The sequence below is a fragment of the Spermophilus citellus genome (assembly GCF_964194105.1).
Source record: "Spermophilus citellus genome assembly, chromosome: 15".
Lineage (NCBI taxonomy): Eukaryota > Metazoa > Chordata > Mammalia > Rodentia > Sciuridae > Spermophilus > Spermophilus citellus.
Genome location: NC_138195.1, coordinates 82,204,139 through 82,217,248, shown reverse-complemented (window position 1 = coordinate 82,217,248; position 13,110 = coordinate 82,204,139). Strand labels below are relative to the sequence as shown.

The following is a 13,110-nucleotide window of genomic DNA, read 5'->3' as shown; positions in this document are numbered from 1 at the left end:
CTTGGGTCAAGAAGGACCTGTGGATTCTTCGCTCTGATACTTAGTCTGTGGTCCTGATGGAACCATGTAGCTTCTTTTGGTTTCAGATCTGGGAATGATAGTACCTATCTTACAGGATGAACTGGAATTGTGTGTATAAATTGCCTGGCTCAGATTCCAGGGTCAAAAATGTGCTGTGGTAGTCCACTACTGAAGGAAACCCAACCCAATTTGGCTTAAAGAAAAAATGGGATGCCTGGCCACACTAACAGAGTGGAGGCCAGTTGTGAGGAGAGCTGTCAGGAACCTGCAGGGTGTGCTTCCTTCTCAGGTAGGCTGTTCCTGAAGATGGCCACAGCCACCTCAGGCTGACATGTTAGCAGTTCAACACCTGAAGAAAAAGATGCCGGCTTCCTAGTAGTTCCAGGAAGAGTCCCGTGGCTCATTAGCTTGGTTCTGGTCACATGTCCTTCCCAAAGCCAATCACTGTGACTCCTGGAATGAAATGCTCTGATTGGTTAGGTCCAAGGTCATGCCCACTGCCTGAGGCATTGAGGGTAGTTCCACCCAAACCATAAGTACTGATGGACAGTGGGTAAATGAGGGGTTTCCCAAAGGAAAATTTGCTGCAAATATGCCTGAATGGATGCTGGGAAGAGGGGAGAGCAAGTGCCCACTGCACATGCTCATGAATGGTTCCTTCTAGAGTGGTGGTGTTCATAGCCTCGTGCTCCTCGCTCAAAGAAACTTTGCCAGTGGCATCCATCAAGGCAGACGTGTGCAGCGGGGCAAAGGTACCAAGGGACCTGGTAGCCCCTCTCCAGTCACAGCCTGGCACTGACTGTTGTTCTTCCTGTTTCTGGTTGAGACCTCTGCTGAGCTGCAGGAAGCCTTGAAAATCTCCCCTTGTCTGTCCTCTGCCCCGCGTCTCTGTGAAGGCAGTTCCCTGGGGGTGGGGTGGGGGGCGTGGCTTAGCCCAAGTTTTACATCTACTTCCCCTGTTGCTCTCTGCAGGGACACAGCTTAGCCACCCCACAAAATCAAGCAGGGACATCTCCAATTTCTTTTTTGAAGTTGTCCAGTTAAAATTATAATATGGATTTGCATATTTTAAGAGTAAAATAGGGAGTTTTTATATTTGTCTTATAGAAGTATTTAGGATTTTATTTTGCATCAGAAATTTACCTTACTGTATAAGCATTTTGTGGGGTTATTTTTCCACCTTCACATCAATCTGCTGAAGTAGGTATTATCATTAACCCTGTTTTACAAATGAGGAGAACTAAGGCACAGAAAGGTTAATTAGGGGTCCCTAACAAGAAGCTGGTGGGTCCCCCACCAGCACATGGGTTCAGTGGCATTTCATGACTTTGGCCAAATCCTAGAAGAAGCAGGAGATCCGAACCATATAATGGTTTTTTTTTTTCTCCCCATACATCTTTAGTGTGTATCCTTTTCTCTAATGCAAGTTCAGGTGAACAGGGAAAAGTCTAAATTTACAGCCCAAACTGAAAGTTCAGTGGCCACTGTGGCAGTTCCTTCTCCATGTAGTAACCCCATGCTGTCTGCCGGAAGGAGTAGGGGACAACGTAAGCAAGAAATGACAGCTTTCTCATAATTCTCCCTCCAAGAGATAACCGCTCTTGTCATTTTCCAACCCTCTTTTTTCCTATACACAGTAGAATCCATACTCAGTCTAGACATAGTATTTCCCAAGTTCCAATGTGGACTTGAATGACCCCTTCCCGAGAGCCTCTTGTTCTGAGACTGAGGTGGTTCATGTCCTTTGAGTGATTTGCCACACAGGGGGATAACCAGCTAAACCTCTGTGCCTCCCACCCGCATAACTGGCCCCCGCTGACTCCAAATGAAGCCACTCTTCTGGCAGATTGCATATAAGGAATGTCCTAACTGGGCTGGGGAACAAAGGCCCCCTGATCCCCAGAGTCTCTTTGTCTGGCCTGGACCGTGGTGGACACAGGAACCTGAAGTGTCTCAGGTCTGTTCTCTGATGATTCCTGAACTGCTCTCTCTGGGTTCCTAGGAGAGTAGTCTTCTCCGCACCCTCTCTACTTAGACCCTTGGGAAAGTTCTCCCCCAGGAGGTCCATCCAGGAGTGTGATCCCTTGTGCCCTTTCAACCCCATCAGCCACCAGGGGATGCCTCTGACTACTCATTCTAGTGACGTAACTGGCCCACTGGAATTGTGGCCAGGGATTAGTAAGCCAAGGCCTACTGGACTGTCCTGTCCATACCTTATAGTAGAAGGAGCTTTCTTTAGGCTGTGTGTGTGTGTGTGTGTGTGTGTGTGTGTGTCTGTCTGTCTGTCTGTCTGTCTGGAAGCACCATGTTTCAGCAAGTATTTCCTGAGCACTGTCTAGCATAGTGGGGGAAAACAAACCAGAGCTTTCAGTTTCATTGGGAACAAAGAACTTCCATTCCTGGGGCAAATAGAAAACAACATGAATCACCGAGTAGCAGCCACGCACTGTCGGGCTGTGTGGACAGGCTTCTGGGCGATGGGGCACGGTGGAGGTGTCCTGTGCAGGCCTGGAGTCTTTTCTGCCTCACTGGGCTTGGATGTCTTCTGCTGTTACTGTGTAAATTTCCAAAAGGCCCTATCTGAGGACTCTGGTTCCAGCTGGCTTCTTAGCCGGGGTTGGAATTCTGCTCTTGGGGAGGTTTGTTCCATTTGAGAGCTCAGCAGTGAGCAGGTCGAGTTGTTTTTCCAGTAGTGCAGGCCGCAGAAAAGCATCTGTCCCATCTCCTCGTTTCACATAGCTGATCTGGGAATGCAGAGGGTGGGCTGTTCTTGGAGAAAGTGTTTTAAGTGATGAGACTCAAAGATAGGTGAGAAAAAGCAGATCTTGCAAAAATGATGGCCAGATGACCCTTGAAGGCCAGGCGCGGCAGGGAGCAGGCCTTGCGCCTTGCTAATAAATGAAGCAGAGCCCTTCCCCCCTTCACCGTTTCTCGGAGATAAAGAACAATTCCTGGAGCATTTATACTGGAGAAAGTTATTTACATTTCTGGCTCAGTCTCCTGGGGTCTGAGTCTGCTGATGGGGGAGTCTATGAATCTTTTGGGTGCTGGTCAGCAGAGCTAAGAGTTTCCACTTGCTTAAGCAGGACAAAGAACTGAGCTCAGCAACATGCAAACATGTGGATATCCTGGTCCTGGTTTTCTATACTCTCTTACTGACAAGAAAGGAAAGGAAAACTATTTTCAAGTGCATCGGACTTCACGAAACAGGCACAAACCTGGAAAGTTCTACATATAAATCAGATTTGAGTCCCATAGATGCACTATGGGGAGTTTGAAGGAATGATATAAATATTTTTATCAAGTCCAAAGGCTTCATAAAGCAATCCATGAAACCCATGTCTAGCTCAGTGGCCTTTTGCCTTGGTGCTACATTAGAATCACCTGGGAAGTCTTTAACTCTCTTGAAGTCCCAGGTCATACTCAGAGCAACGGGGGTTGGACCCAACCATGGGATTTGTTAAAGCTTCTCTGCACTCTTTTTACCTTTTGTGTGCATGTCCCTGAGTGGCCAGTTGCTAAGTGGACTTCACATAGAGCATGGCCTTGAAAGTCAGCAGCGAGATGCCTTCAGAGCACCACGACACACTGGTGTGGGGACTAGGGACCTATGGAGTTTCTGTTTAGGTGCCCAGTAGAGAAGCTGTGTGAACACGCCCTCCATCTGTGGAATGGGGTGATCTTGGCAAGGGATAGGGATAGCCTTCTCGTCCGTGTCATGCAGCTGGATCTCTACCTTAGAAGAAGTTGGTGGAGTCGGACTCCATGGGCTGTGGTTGCCATACCATGTAGTGGGGAAGCAGCTGCCTACAGAAGGGCACAAAGACACTTTTTTGGGTGATGGACATGTTCTGTGTCTTGATTGTGGTGTGGTAACTACCACAACTGAAACAGAGCCACCGAGTAAAAACAAGATTTTAAGGTCTGTAAATTATGTCCCAATAGAAAAACATTTTTTTTTTTGTTTAAAAAAAAAAATTCCAACACCAATAATAAATGAACAGAATGTAGTGTATCCACACAATAAAATTTTATTTGCTGTAAGGAGGAATGAAGTATTGGTACATGCTACAACATGCATGAACCTTAACCAGAATGCTAAGTGAAAGAAGCCAGACACAAGTTCACACAGTATATGATTCTATTTATATGACATTTCCAGAATAGACAAATCCATGGAGACAGAAAGCAGATTCGTGGTTACCAGGGGTTGGGGGAGGAGGGGGTGGGGAGTGACTATTTAAAGGGTTTTGTTGTAGTAACAAAGGTTCTACAACTAGCTAGCAGTGATAGCTGCCTAGCATTGTGGATGTACTTAATGCTACAGAGCTGTAAAGTGATTAATTTGGTAGGTGTTACATGTGTTTTGCCACAAAAATAAATGATAATAAGGATAAAAAAAGTCCCACTTCCTACTATCATGCAGGTCACACAGGAGAGGCTGACTCAGTTTGGGGCACGGTGGAAGACAGGGTGTCATTGTCTGTGGTCTCCCTTCTCTGATGGAGTGAAGGGGCTTGTTTCTTGAGAGTGTGAGGATCCTCGGATCAGGAGCAACAGTCCAGCCCTTCCTGCCCCTCTGCTGCATCGACTTGATGCTGCTGCTTCTCCCAGGAGCTTTCACAAGCTTTGTGACTGGCGGGTCCCCGCAGTGGGGTTTTGGAGGTTAATGTGCCCAGCGGCTTGATCTTGGTCATGTTGGGGAAATGGGGAGGGGGCATGTGCCTTGCACATAAGGACAGGTCTGCTCAGTTTGTTTTCAGGGAGGAAAATCCTGCTCGATCATGGGCCATCAGCAGACGCAGCTGAAAAAATAAAAATGTGTGCACCAGGCAGCAGGGGAACCGTGAAGTGCAGCTTTCTCCGAGGGTTGGGAGGACGTTTATGGTTGGGAACCTAGTGACCAGAGAGGGAGACTGCCCCAAGATGAGGAAAGCCGGGGGAGGAGGTCATCTGGAGGCGGGGCTTTGCCAGGCCCAGGCAATGAATCGAGCAGTTGAACCGTCCAGCTCTGCGTGGGCCTTGGAAGCCCTGAACAAGAATCTTATTGATGATTTGTCAGACCCTGAGCAGACAACCCTGAACTTTAACAGAGCCAGGATGGAAAGCCTGCACAAGGGCCTACAGTTTCCAGAATGAACAACAGGCTTATTTTCCCCTCCCTTCACTGGAGGACCGGGAAGAGATGAAATGAAAAGCGTGGGGGACGGTGGGGGAGCAGGAGATGCGATGAGCACGTTCCGGAGGAGCCTCAATGGAACAGCCACATTCCTCCGAGGGGTGGCCCACTCCCCTGAGCCCTGAGGGTTGAAAAATGTCACTGGGGTTGGCGCAAATTGGAGCCTTGTCCCTGTTGGTTGTTATTTCCATGAGTCTGTAGCTGAACCCCGATGGGACACATCTGTGCAGGGAGATCACTGACAGCCTATGACATATGAGCACCCTGTTAGATGCCGAAATCGACCAAGACTGACCTTGACCAGAAAGGACTACCATCTAGACTTGATAAGCCCTGAGATGACTGGGAGCAGTTGGCTTTGACAGAACAGAATATAGGGAGGCAGAGCTGGCCAGGGACCTGAGGGCTGCTGGTCATGGGCAGCTGCACAGAGAGGGACCCTGAGTAGACCTTGAAGAACCATGTGGATCCAAAGAGAAAGGGAAATGACTCCTCTGGTTCCTGGAATCTCACTCTGGTCACTTCTCCAGGGTCCCTTTAATCTGGGTGCTTACCTTTAATCTATAACAACTATCCTAGAAGAAAAGGAAAGTATGGGCACTGTCCTGACATAGAGCACCCTGGTACCATTTTCCCCACCCATCTTCCTTGCCCATCAGTTCCCTAACGGCAGCAACCATGGCTGCGAGGTTCACTGTAGCATCCCCAGGCCTGTGCATCTGATGACTTTCTATATCCCTTAGCCACCTGGGTATCTTCCCTTGTAGTCCCTATATCTCGCTGAATGATCACCACGTCCTGTTGGCTGTACCTGTCACATATTTCCTCCAAACCCTCCTCTCTTTGTCTCCCCCACCCAACCCCGGCCTTGGAGTATATGGTGGACCAGGAAGCAGAGGCCATGTCTCAGGCAGTCCTCTCCAGCTCCCTGGGAATGACTCAAGCCAGCACATTGCAGAGAGCAAGTCCTTTGAACTTGGACATACTTGGGTTTGAACCCTGGAGCTGCTATTCTCTGGGGATGTGACCAAGTTAGGTTGTAAGTCAGCCTTAGTAGCTTACAGCTGTGCTCCTGCAGGGTGGTTGTGAGACTAGGAGATGGTGGGGGTACAGCTGATGGCATGGTGCCCAGCTGCCCTGATGAGGTCATAGCCTCATTATTTTCATCTGCACCAATGCGGTCATCTAGTTGGCCTCCCAGCCTCCCCTTCCAGCTGTCTTTCCCAGTGTCTTCAGAGTTTTTCCATCTCCAGCCTGCACTGCCCAGGGCATTGTCCCAGGTCCTGCAGGATTCTGCTGTGACTCCTCAGGAATTCAGATAAAGCTGCCACCTTCGGCTCCATTACCCAATCCACCATTCTGGCCTCAGAGCCCACCTTCTCCCCGTTTAGTCCAGCCCCACCTGCCCTCATGCTTCCCGGGCCCTTGATGGCAGAGCACTGCCACTTCCTGGTGAGCTCCCAGGCGTTCCTCAATGACCAACTTAGAAATTCCTCTCTCCGAGAACTTCAGAGTTTGCTTCTCTTTCCTCGGTGCATTCCTGGTCTTGCAGACACTCGTGAATTCATCTTATTCTCACCCTGTGTGTCCACAGGATGCCCTGTCCACAGATATGAGGCCTCCGGAAAGGTCGAGGATCTCTCTGGGTCACTTTTGTCTCTTAAGAGCCAGGCACATTATTTCCTATCCTTTTGCTCACATGAAATGTAAACACAGGCTGTTTTCCAGGAATCGGGCAGCTTTGGGGAAAAGCTGAGGATGTGGAAGTGATATGAGGCTTTCGCTTTTCATGCTTTTCCCTCCACTCAGTCAGTCCGAAGTAGCCACAGAGGCAGAGCCCAGAGAAGTTCACCAGGTCAGAGAACCGTGGTGGAGACCCCACTGTCTGGCAGGGCCCTTTTGCTCTTCCTGGTCTGCGGGAGCGCAGTCCACAGCTCCAAGTCGTGTTCCTCATATTCTTTCTTTGTTTTCCTTTTTAACGTCTTTAAACTCACTGCTAAAGCCTGTGGAGATCCTGCAGCCCACAGGAAACCCATGAATAGCTATTAAAAACAAAGCAAGACCCGACCTAAGGCCTCTCCATTTTATTATTTTTTTAAAAAATCTTCTCTGGGGCCAGCTTAGGGGGACCCTGAATAAACTCTTGTTGACTTAATAGCAGTAGAGATTTGTTCACAGGAGTCAGACTTATAAAGCTGGGTGAGGGATCCTCCTGACTTTATTTCAGGAAAGAATCCTAACTTTGCCGTCATCTCTCTCCTTCTGTTCCCTTGTTTAATTCCGCTCTTCAGCTCTGTGCCACCTCTAGGACTCTCCGCTTTGACTCAGTTGTCCAGACACAGCAGCACCATCAGCTTGGACCAGGGAAGGGCGACTGGCAGTGTGGCTCCTGGTCCTTGGTGAGCCGATGTGGTTATAGCAGGGCCTGGGGCTGAGGCAGGGGCTCCAGCTGAGACGCCCTGCTGGCTCATATGGTGGAAACCCTTTCCCATGAAGATGACAGGAGCTGGGTACCTCCTCTTGCAATACCCATGGTGCCCAGTCTTCCCTGATACGTCTCTGTCTTCTTATGAAGGCCTGTGGCTCATCCTCTTTGGTCAAGCATTTGACCTCTCTGCCATGTTCTCTCATGTGCCCTGTGCTGCCTGCCTCCTTCCCTCTGGCTATTTATAAATCTGCTCATTGTGGTTACAGGTCTGACCAGCAGTGTCAGGAAGACAGGGCAGGGGGTGAACAAAGTAGAGTGGATTTGCCTCAGTGGGCCTTTTTTCTCTCCAACATTGATTGGCTCCCAGAGTGAGACTGCTACAGGACTGTTCAGATGGAGAAGGAGCACCTGGTCTGGTTTGAAGCAGGGCCTGTGATGAAAGCAGGGCCACCAGAGGTTCCAGATGGTGACAAGTTGCTGGGGGCCTACTTTAGAATAGCTAGTCCATGTAGGAAGTTTAGGGGTTGGTTTCATTTAGTCCAATTAAGGGGAATGATTATTTGGGTTCTCAGTATTGTTCCTGTCCTGTGAAACTAGAAATGTAAGCTGAGATCTTTTTCAAATCACCTTTCCTTTCTAATGTTCTATCCCTAATGCAAGATCCTGGATTTTCAGGGGACTTCCTTTCAGTTCTAATCCAGGCCAGAAATTTATTATTCTTGTACACTGCCATGGAGTGACTTTGGTACACAATAAGTGAATGGGTTGGCTTTGTTTTCATTCATTCAGTCTGTCAGTAAATATTTATTGTACATTATGCCAGACCCTGGAAATGTGAACTAGACACAGAGCTTGTCCTTGGAGCTTATAGTTAAATAGTGACATAGGAAGTTACATGATAGCACCATCAGAGCTGGGAGAGGGTATGTGTTTCTTGTTGCTGCTGTAACAAACAAGCTTAGTGTCTCAAAGCAACATAAGATAACTTTTAGTACTAAAGAAGAGATTTAAGCACCTACTGGCTCTGTTCCTTCTAGGGCCTTCCAGAGGGGCCAGTATCAAAGGGATCATCTGCCAAAGGAACCCTCATTGTTTCAGAGGCCCAGAGAAGGTATCCCAGGAGGAATGGTATCTAGACCAAGACCAGAGGGATGAGTAGGATCTGCCAGAGGAGGAGACCATGGCATGGGAATGCCAGAGGAGCACAGTGGCTGGGCTGCAAATTGAGGTGATGAATGTGAGGCTGACACTGTAGAGTTTGGAGAAGGCCAGAAGGGCATCAGGGGAACAGAAGCAGCTTTTAATGGTGGGTATCTGTGATCCGATTTGTGCTTTAGAAAGCCATGTAGCCAAACCAAGATCAGGCTTGGAGCCATAGGATTTCAGAGCTGGAAGGAACTTTATGAAGTATTTATTAAAGGACCTGAGAGGCTTAAATAATAGTTTCAAAGTCTCCTAGAGAGAACCAAGATGAAAATGACCCTGATTATAACCACACCTGTGAGAGCAGAGTGCATGACTGGCAGAACATCTGGAGGCTGTGTTTTGTTTTCCCACAGAACCTCGTGAGGGCTGATGTTTACAATGGAAGGTTTATACTCAGGGTGTTGGGCCAACCTGGCCACTGTTGCTCCTCCAGAAAATGGGAGACCTGTGACTTCGGCTGAGGTTATCCATCTCCAAGTCAAGGGCCTGTTTCTCTCCCACTGTGACCCTAGACCTGAGAATGCCACCTCCTGGCTGGGCACCCTGAGTGCTACCAGGCCTCACATCCAACCCTTCCTCCTGGGACCCAGAGGGATGGTGGGTGGCTGCTGCGGGATCCGGAAGTGTATCCGAGCTGGGCCTTTGGGGAGAAGGAGCCACTGAAAGATCTCTCCTGTTTTTGGTCTGTAGCCCTGGAGCAGCTCCTGGCAGAGCTGGACCTCTTCCTCAAGATTCTGGACCAGGAGAACCTGAGCAGCACCGCCGTGGTGAAGAAGAGCGGCCTGGCAGAGCTCCTCCGGCTTTACACCAAGAGCAGCAGTAAGTGGGGGCCCAGGGCAAGGAGAGGCCCCACGGAGATCGAAAGAGGGCTTGCTTGTCATCTCAGGCTGCCCTAGCAAGATGCCAAAGACAGGTGGCTTAACGACAGACATTTATTCTCACACTTCTGGAGGCCAAAAATCTGGGATCAAGGAGTCGGCAGGGCGGGCCCCTTCTGATTCCTGTCTCCTTGGCTTGCCAGTGAGCGTCTTCTCTCCCAGTGCCCCTGCAAGGTCCTCCCTCTGCATGGGTCTGCCCTAATCTCCTCTTCTTATAGGGACATCAGTCATATTGAATTAGGGCCCAACCTTGTGACTTCATTCTAAGTTACCCCTTTATAGACCTGTGTTCAAATATAACCATAGTCTGAGGTCTTGAGGGCTAGGATTTAACCTATGGTTTAGTGTACAGGGGCACGATTCAGCCGTAACAATGGCTGCAGGGGTGACGTGACTTAAGTGGAAGCCCCTGAAATATCTGAGCACTCAGCCTGAGTGAAGTTTTAAACAAAATATATATTTTTTAAATTTTTTAGTTGTAGTTGGACACAATACCTTTGTCTATTTATTTATTTATTTATTTTAATGTGATGCTGAGGATCGAACCCAGAGCCTTGCACGTGCTAGGCAAGCGCTCTACCGCTGAGCCACAACCTCAGCCCCTAAATAAAGTATTTTCAAAACTCTCTTCCTTACCAATTAAAAGTAGAGAAGAGGTAATGAACCCATTATAATAACACACAAGACTGAACTGAGTGAGTCCCCTGCACACACATGAACTTGTTTCATTTTTAAGATGCCCCTCTGGGGTTGGTCTTGCTATTACAGGGAGGGAAACGGAGGCCCAAAGAGTTTAAATCACTTTTCCAGTATTATACAATCTAAAGGGAAAAGAGGAAAATGTCCTTAAGACTTTGTAACTCAAAGAATCTTAAATTTATCTTTTCCCATCTTCTTTATTGTGGTAGTTTACATATAATAAAGTGTGCTGATCTTAAGTATGCAAGTCCACAAATTTTGATAATGATCTGGACCTGTGTAACCACCACACAAAGCAAGACATAGAATATCTCTGTTATCCAGAAGGTTCTATCTTGTCCCATCTCAGTTAATTCCCTTTCCACCCCCACCCAAGGGAACCCTTGCTCTAATTTCTCTCGCCATAGAAGGGCATCCTGGAGCTTTGTACAAATGGAATCCTATGTGAGTCCCCGTCTGGCTTTGTCTATGCTGTTAGGCATGCACTTATATCTTCTTTTATTGTTGCAGACTGTTTCATTCTGGGAACACACCACAATCTGCTTATCTATTTATTTGCTGATGGACATTTGAATTGCTCTCAGATTTCTGCTTTAAGGTTACTATGAAGGTTCTGTTCCAGTCTTCTTGGGGGACATATGGTTTCATTTCTAGCAAACTAGGATTTTTTTTTTTTTTAAAGAAAAACCTTGTGAAGCCATAAGAGTTGAGTTGAATTGATGTCAGGTGTTGGACAATGGGAAGTGCTATTTGGGGACAGTAAGGGCATCTTCTCCATCTGCCTCTTGTTAGGAGCAGCTCAAGTCTGTGCCAGGGGAGGGAAGTCTCCACCTGCTCCAGGCCGGAAATGCTCCCTGCAGCCAACCTGAATCTGCCAGGCAGCACTCAAAGGCTCCTTCGCCCTTCTTTGTTCCCAGGGACATGTGTTTCTGTTCTTTGAGTGACAGAGACAGGTAGGGCTGATGCTTGTTGCTGGGTGCCCATCCGCTTCCCTCTTGGGGGAGCTCTGCTCAGGGGTGCTCTCCTGGAGCCCTGCCTTACCGTCACTGTTCCCCAGGCCACCCTGCAGTTCCCAGGCTCCTCCTGGCTTTGTAGCAGCGTCCGCCTGCACATCAAAGACGCGCTCCGTGAGAACGGCAGAGGGGAAATCTCAGAACAAAGCAGGAAAGCCAGTGAGGGCTGATTCACTCTGCAGCAGGATTCATCTGTGGAATCCTTTAAAGCACACTCCCCAGACCTTTCAAGATGTGCTCGGACTTGAGAACATCAATTAGAAAGACCGCCTCTGCCAGGACACACCTCTTTATTATGGGTCTGTCGAATAGTTCTTGGTGTGAACGCACTGGCAGTGCTTCCTGTATTGGGTCCCTTTTTGGTTTAACATGCTGCACAGCTTCTGCAGGGGACCTTTGTTCTGCTCTGATTTACCCTTATAAACTCAGTCCTTCCCCACCCTGCCAGGGCAGGCAGCTTGTGACTGTGGAAGGCTGCTGAGAACTGGTCAGGGGGTGCTCCCCAGTGCGTATCATCTGGAGTGACCCCAGATTGCTGATAAATGTGCCCGGCCATTCTGAGAGCTCTGCCATGGCTTATATTCTCAGAGGTGCTGCCCACTTGCTGATAGACAGAGAACTTCTCTTCTGGTCCTATTGATATCCCTTCAACTGCAGAGAAGGTAGAACAGCAGATGATATTGACTATGCATTTACTGTGTCCTGGCCCAGCCTTTAGTGATACAGACAATGTCATTTAATCCTCATCCCAAATCTGTGTGGGAGTCAATATCTCCATCTTACCAACAAGGGAACAAGGGCTCAGAAAGTCACTTGCCCAGGGCCTCAGGGCTGTGAGTGGGGGAGCCAGGGCAGGCAGACCTGACCCTTGTATTCCCCCACCTCCCCGGGCTCAGTGGCACCCCATTACCTGTTGTGCTGCCCAGGACCCAATCCTAAACACCTTCCACCCACCCTGAAGTTAAAGCATCCGTCTTCCTCCAGGCTGTCCAGGCCTGCCTCACTGTGTATCTACTAAAACCGTGGCTCATTCTGGGGGTCTTGCAGATGGGGGCTGGCTGGTCATTTCAAGATAGCCTGTGGTCTACATGGGCGGCACTGCTATTTGCATGTGCGCCACAGGGTGTGAGTGAGTGTATCAAGTGCTTTGAAGTGGAATTGTTCATTTGAGTTTCTGAGTTTTTATTTTCTTAGCATAACACAAATTCTGTACCCTCTCCACTTTTTGTCTGGGCGATGAGGTCAAGGCACACATTGAGGTCTGTTTGTCATGGCCTTGGCCACCTATGCCTGTTTATTCCTTTGTCAGTAAGAGCCATACTGTCACCCCCCTGCTCGGCAGCTCCTGAGTTTCAGTGGCTGCCCCCTCTGTTGAGCACTTCAAATGCCCTTGTCTACCCAAATGTCTCAAAGAGCATCATGTCCTTCCTCTCCCCCGACCCTAGTTCCATGAGAAAAACCTCCCTTTGCTGATAAGGACAGACCACCCCCCACCCCAAGAATGCCACACTTGCTCTAAGCTTTATTGGCTCATTTTCCCAACACCACCTATGGCTGCCCTCACTTCTATCTGCTATGTAACTCTTCAGTCAGGGTCTCTCTCCCACCAGATCAGTGGGTTCATGAACCTGGAGATGACATCTTTGTGGTTCTCTGCTTTATCCCCAGCTCCTGGGCACATTGCTG

At 48.7% G+C, this 13,110-nt stretch overlaps 1 protein-coding gene across 2 annotated transcripts in view; it reads left to right on the top strand.

Annotated features, from left to right (window-relative positions):
* Positions 1-13,110, top strand: part of AFAP1L2 (actin filament associated protein 1 like 2) — an 89,707-nt gene that overhangs the window by 45,121 nt on the left and 31,476 nt on the right. For both annotated transcript variants that reach the window (XM_081267761.1, XM_081267762.1), the window contains exon 3: positions 9,525-9,653. In XM_081267761.1, coding sequence (XP_081123887.1) covers positions 9,525-9,653 — 129 coding nt within the window. The remainder of the gene's footprint in view (positions 1-9,524; positions 9,654-13,110) is intronic.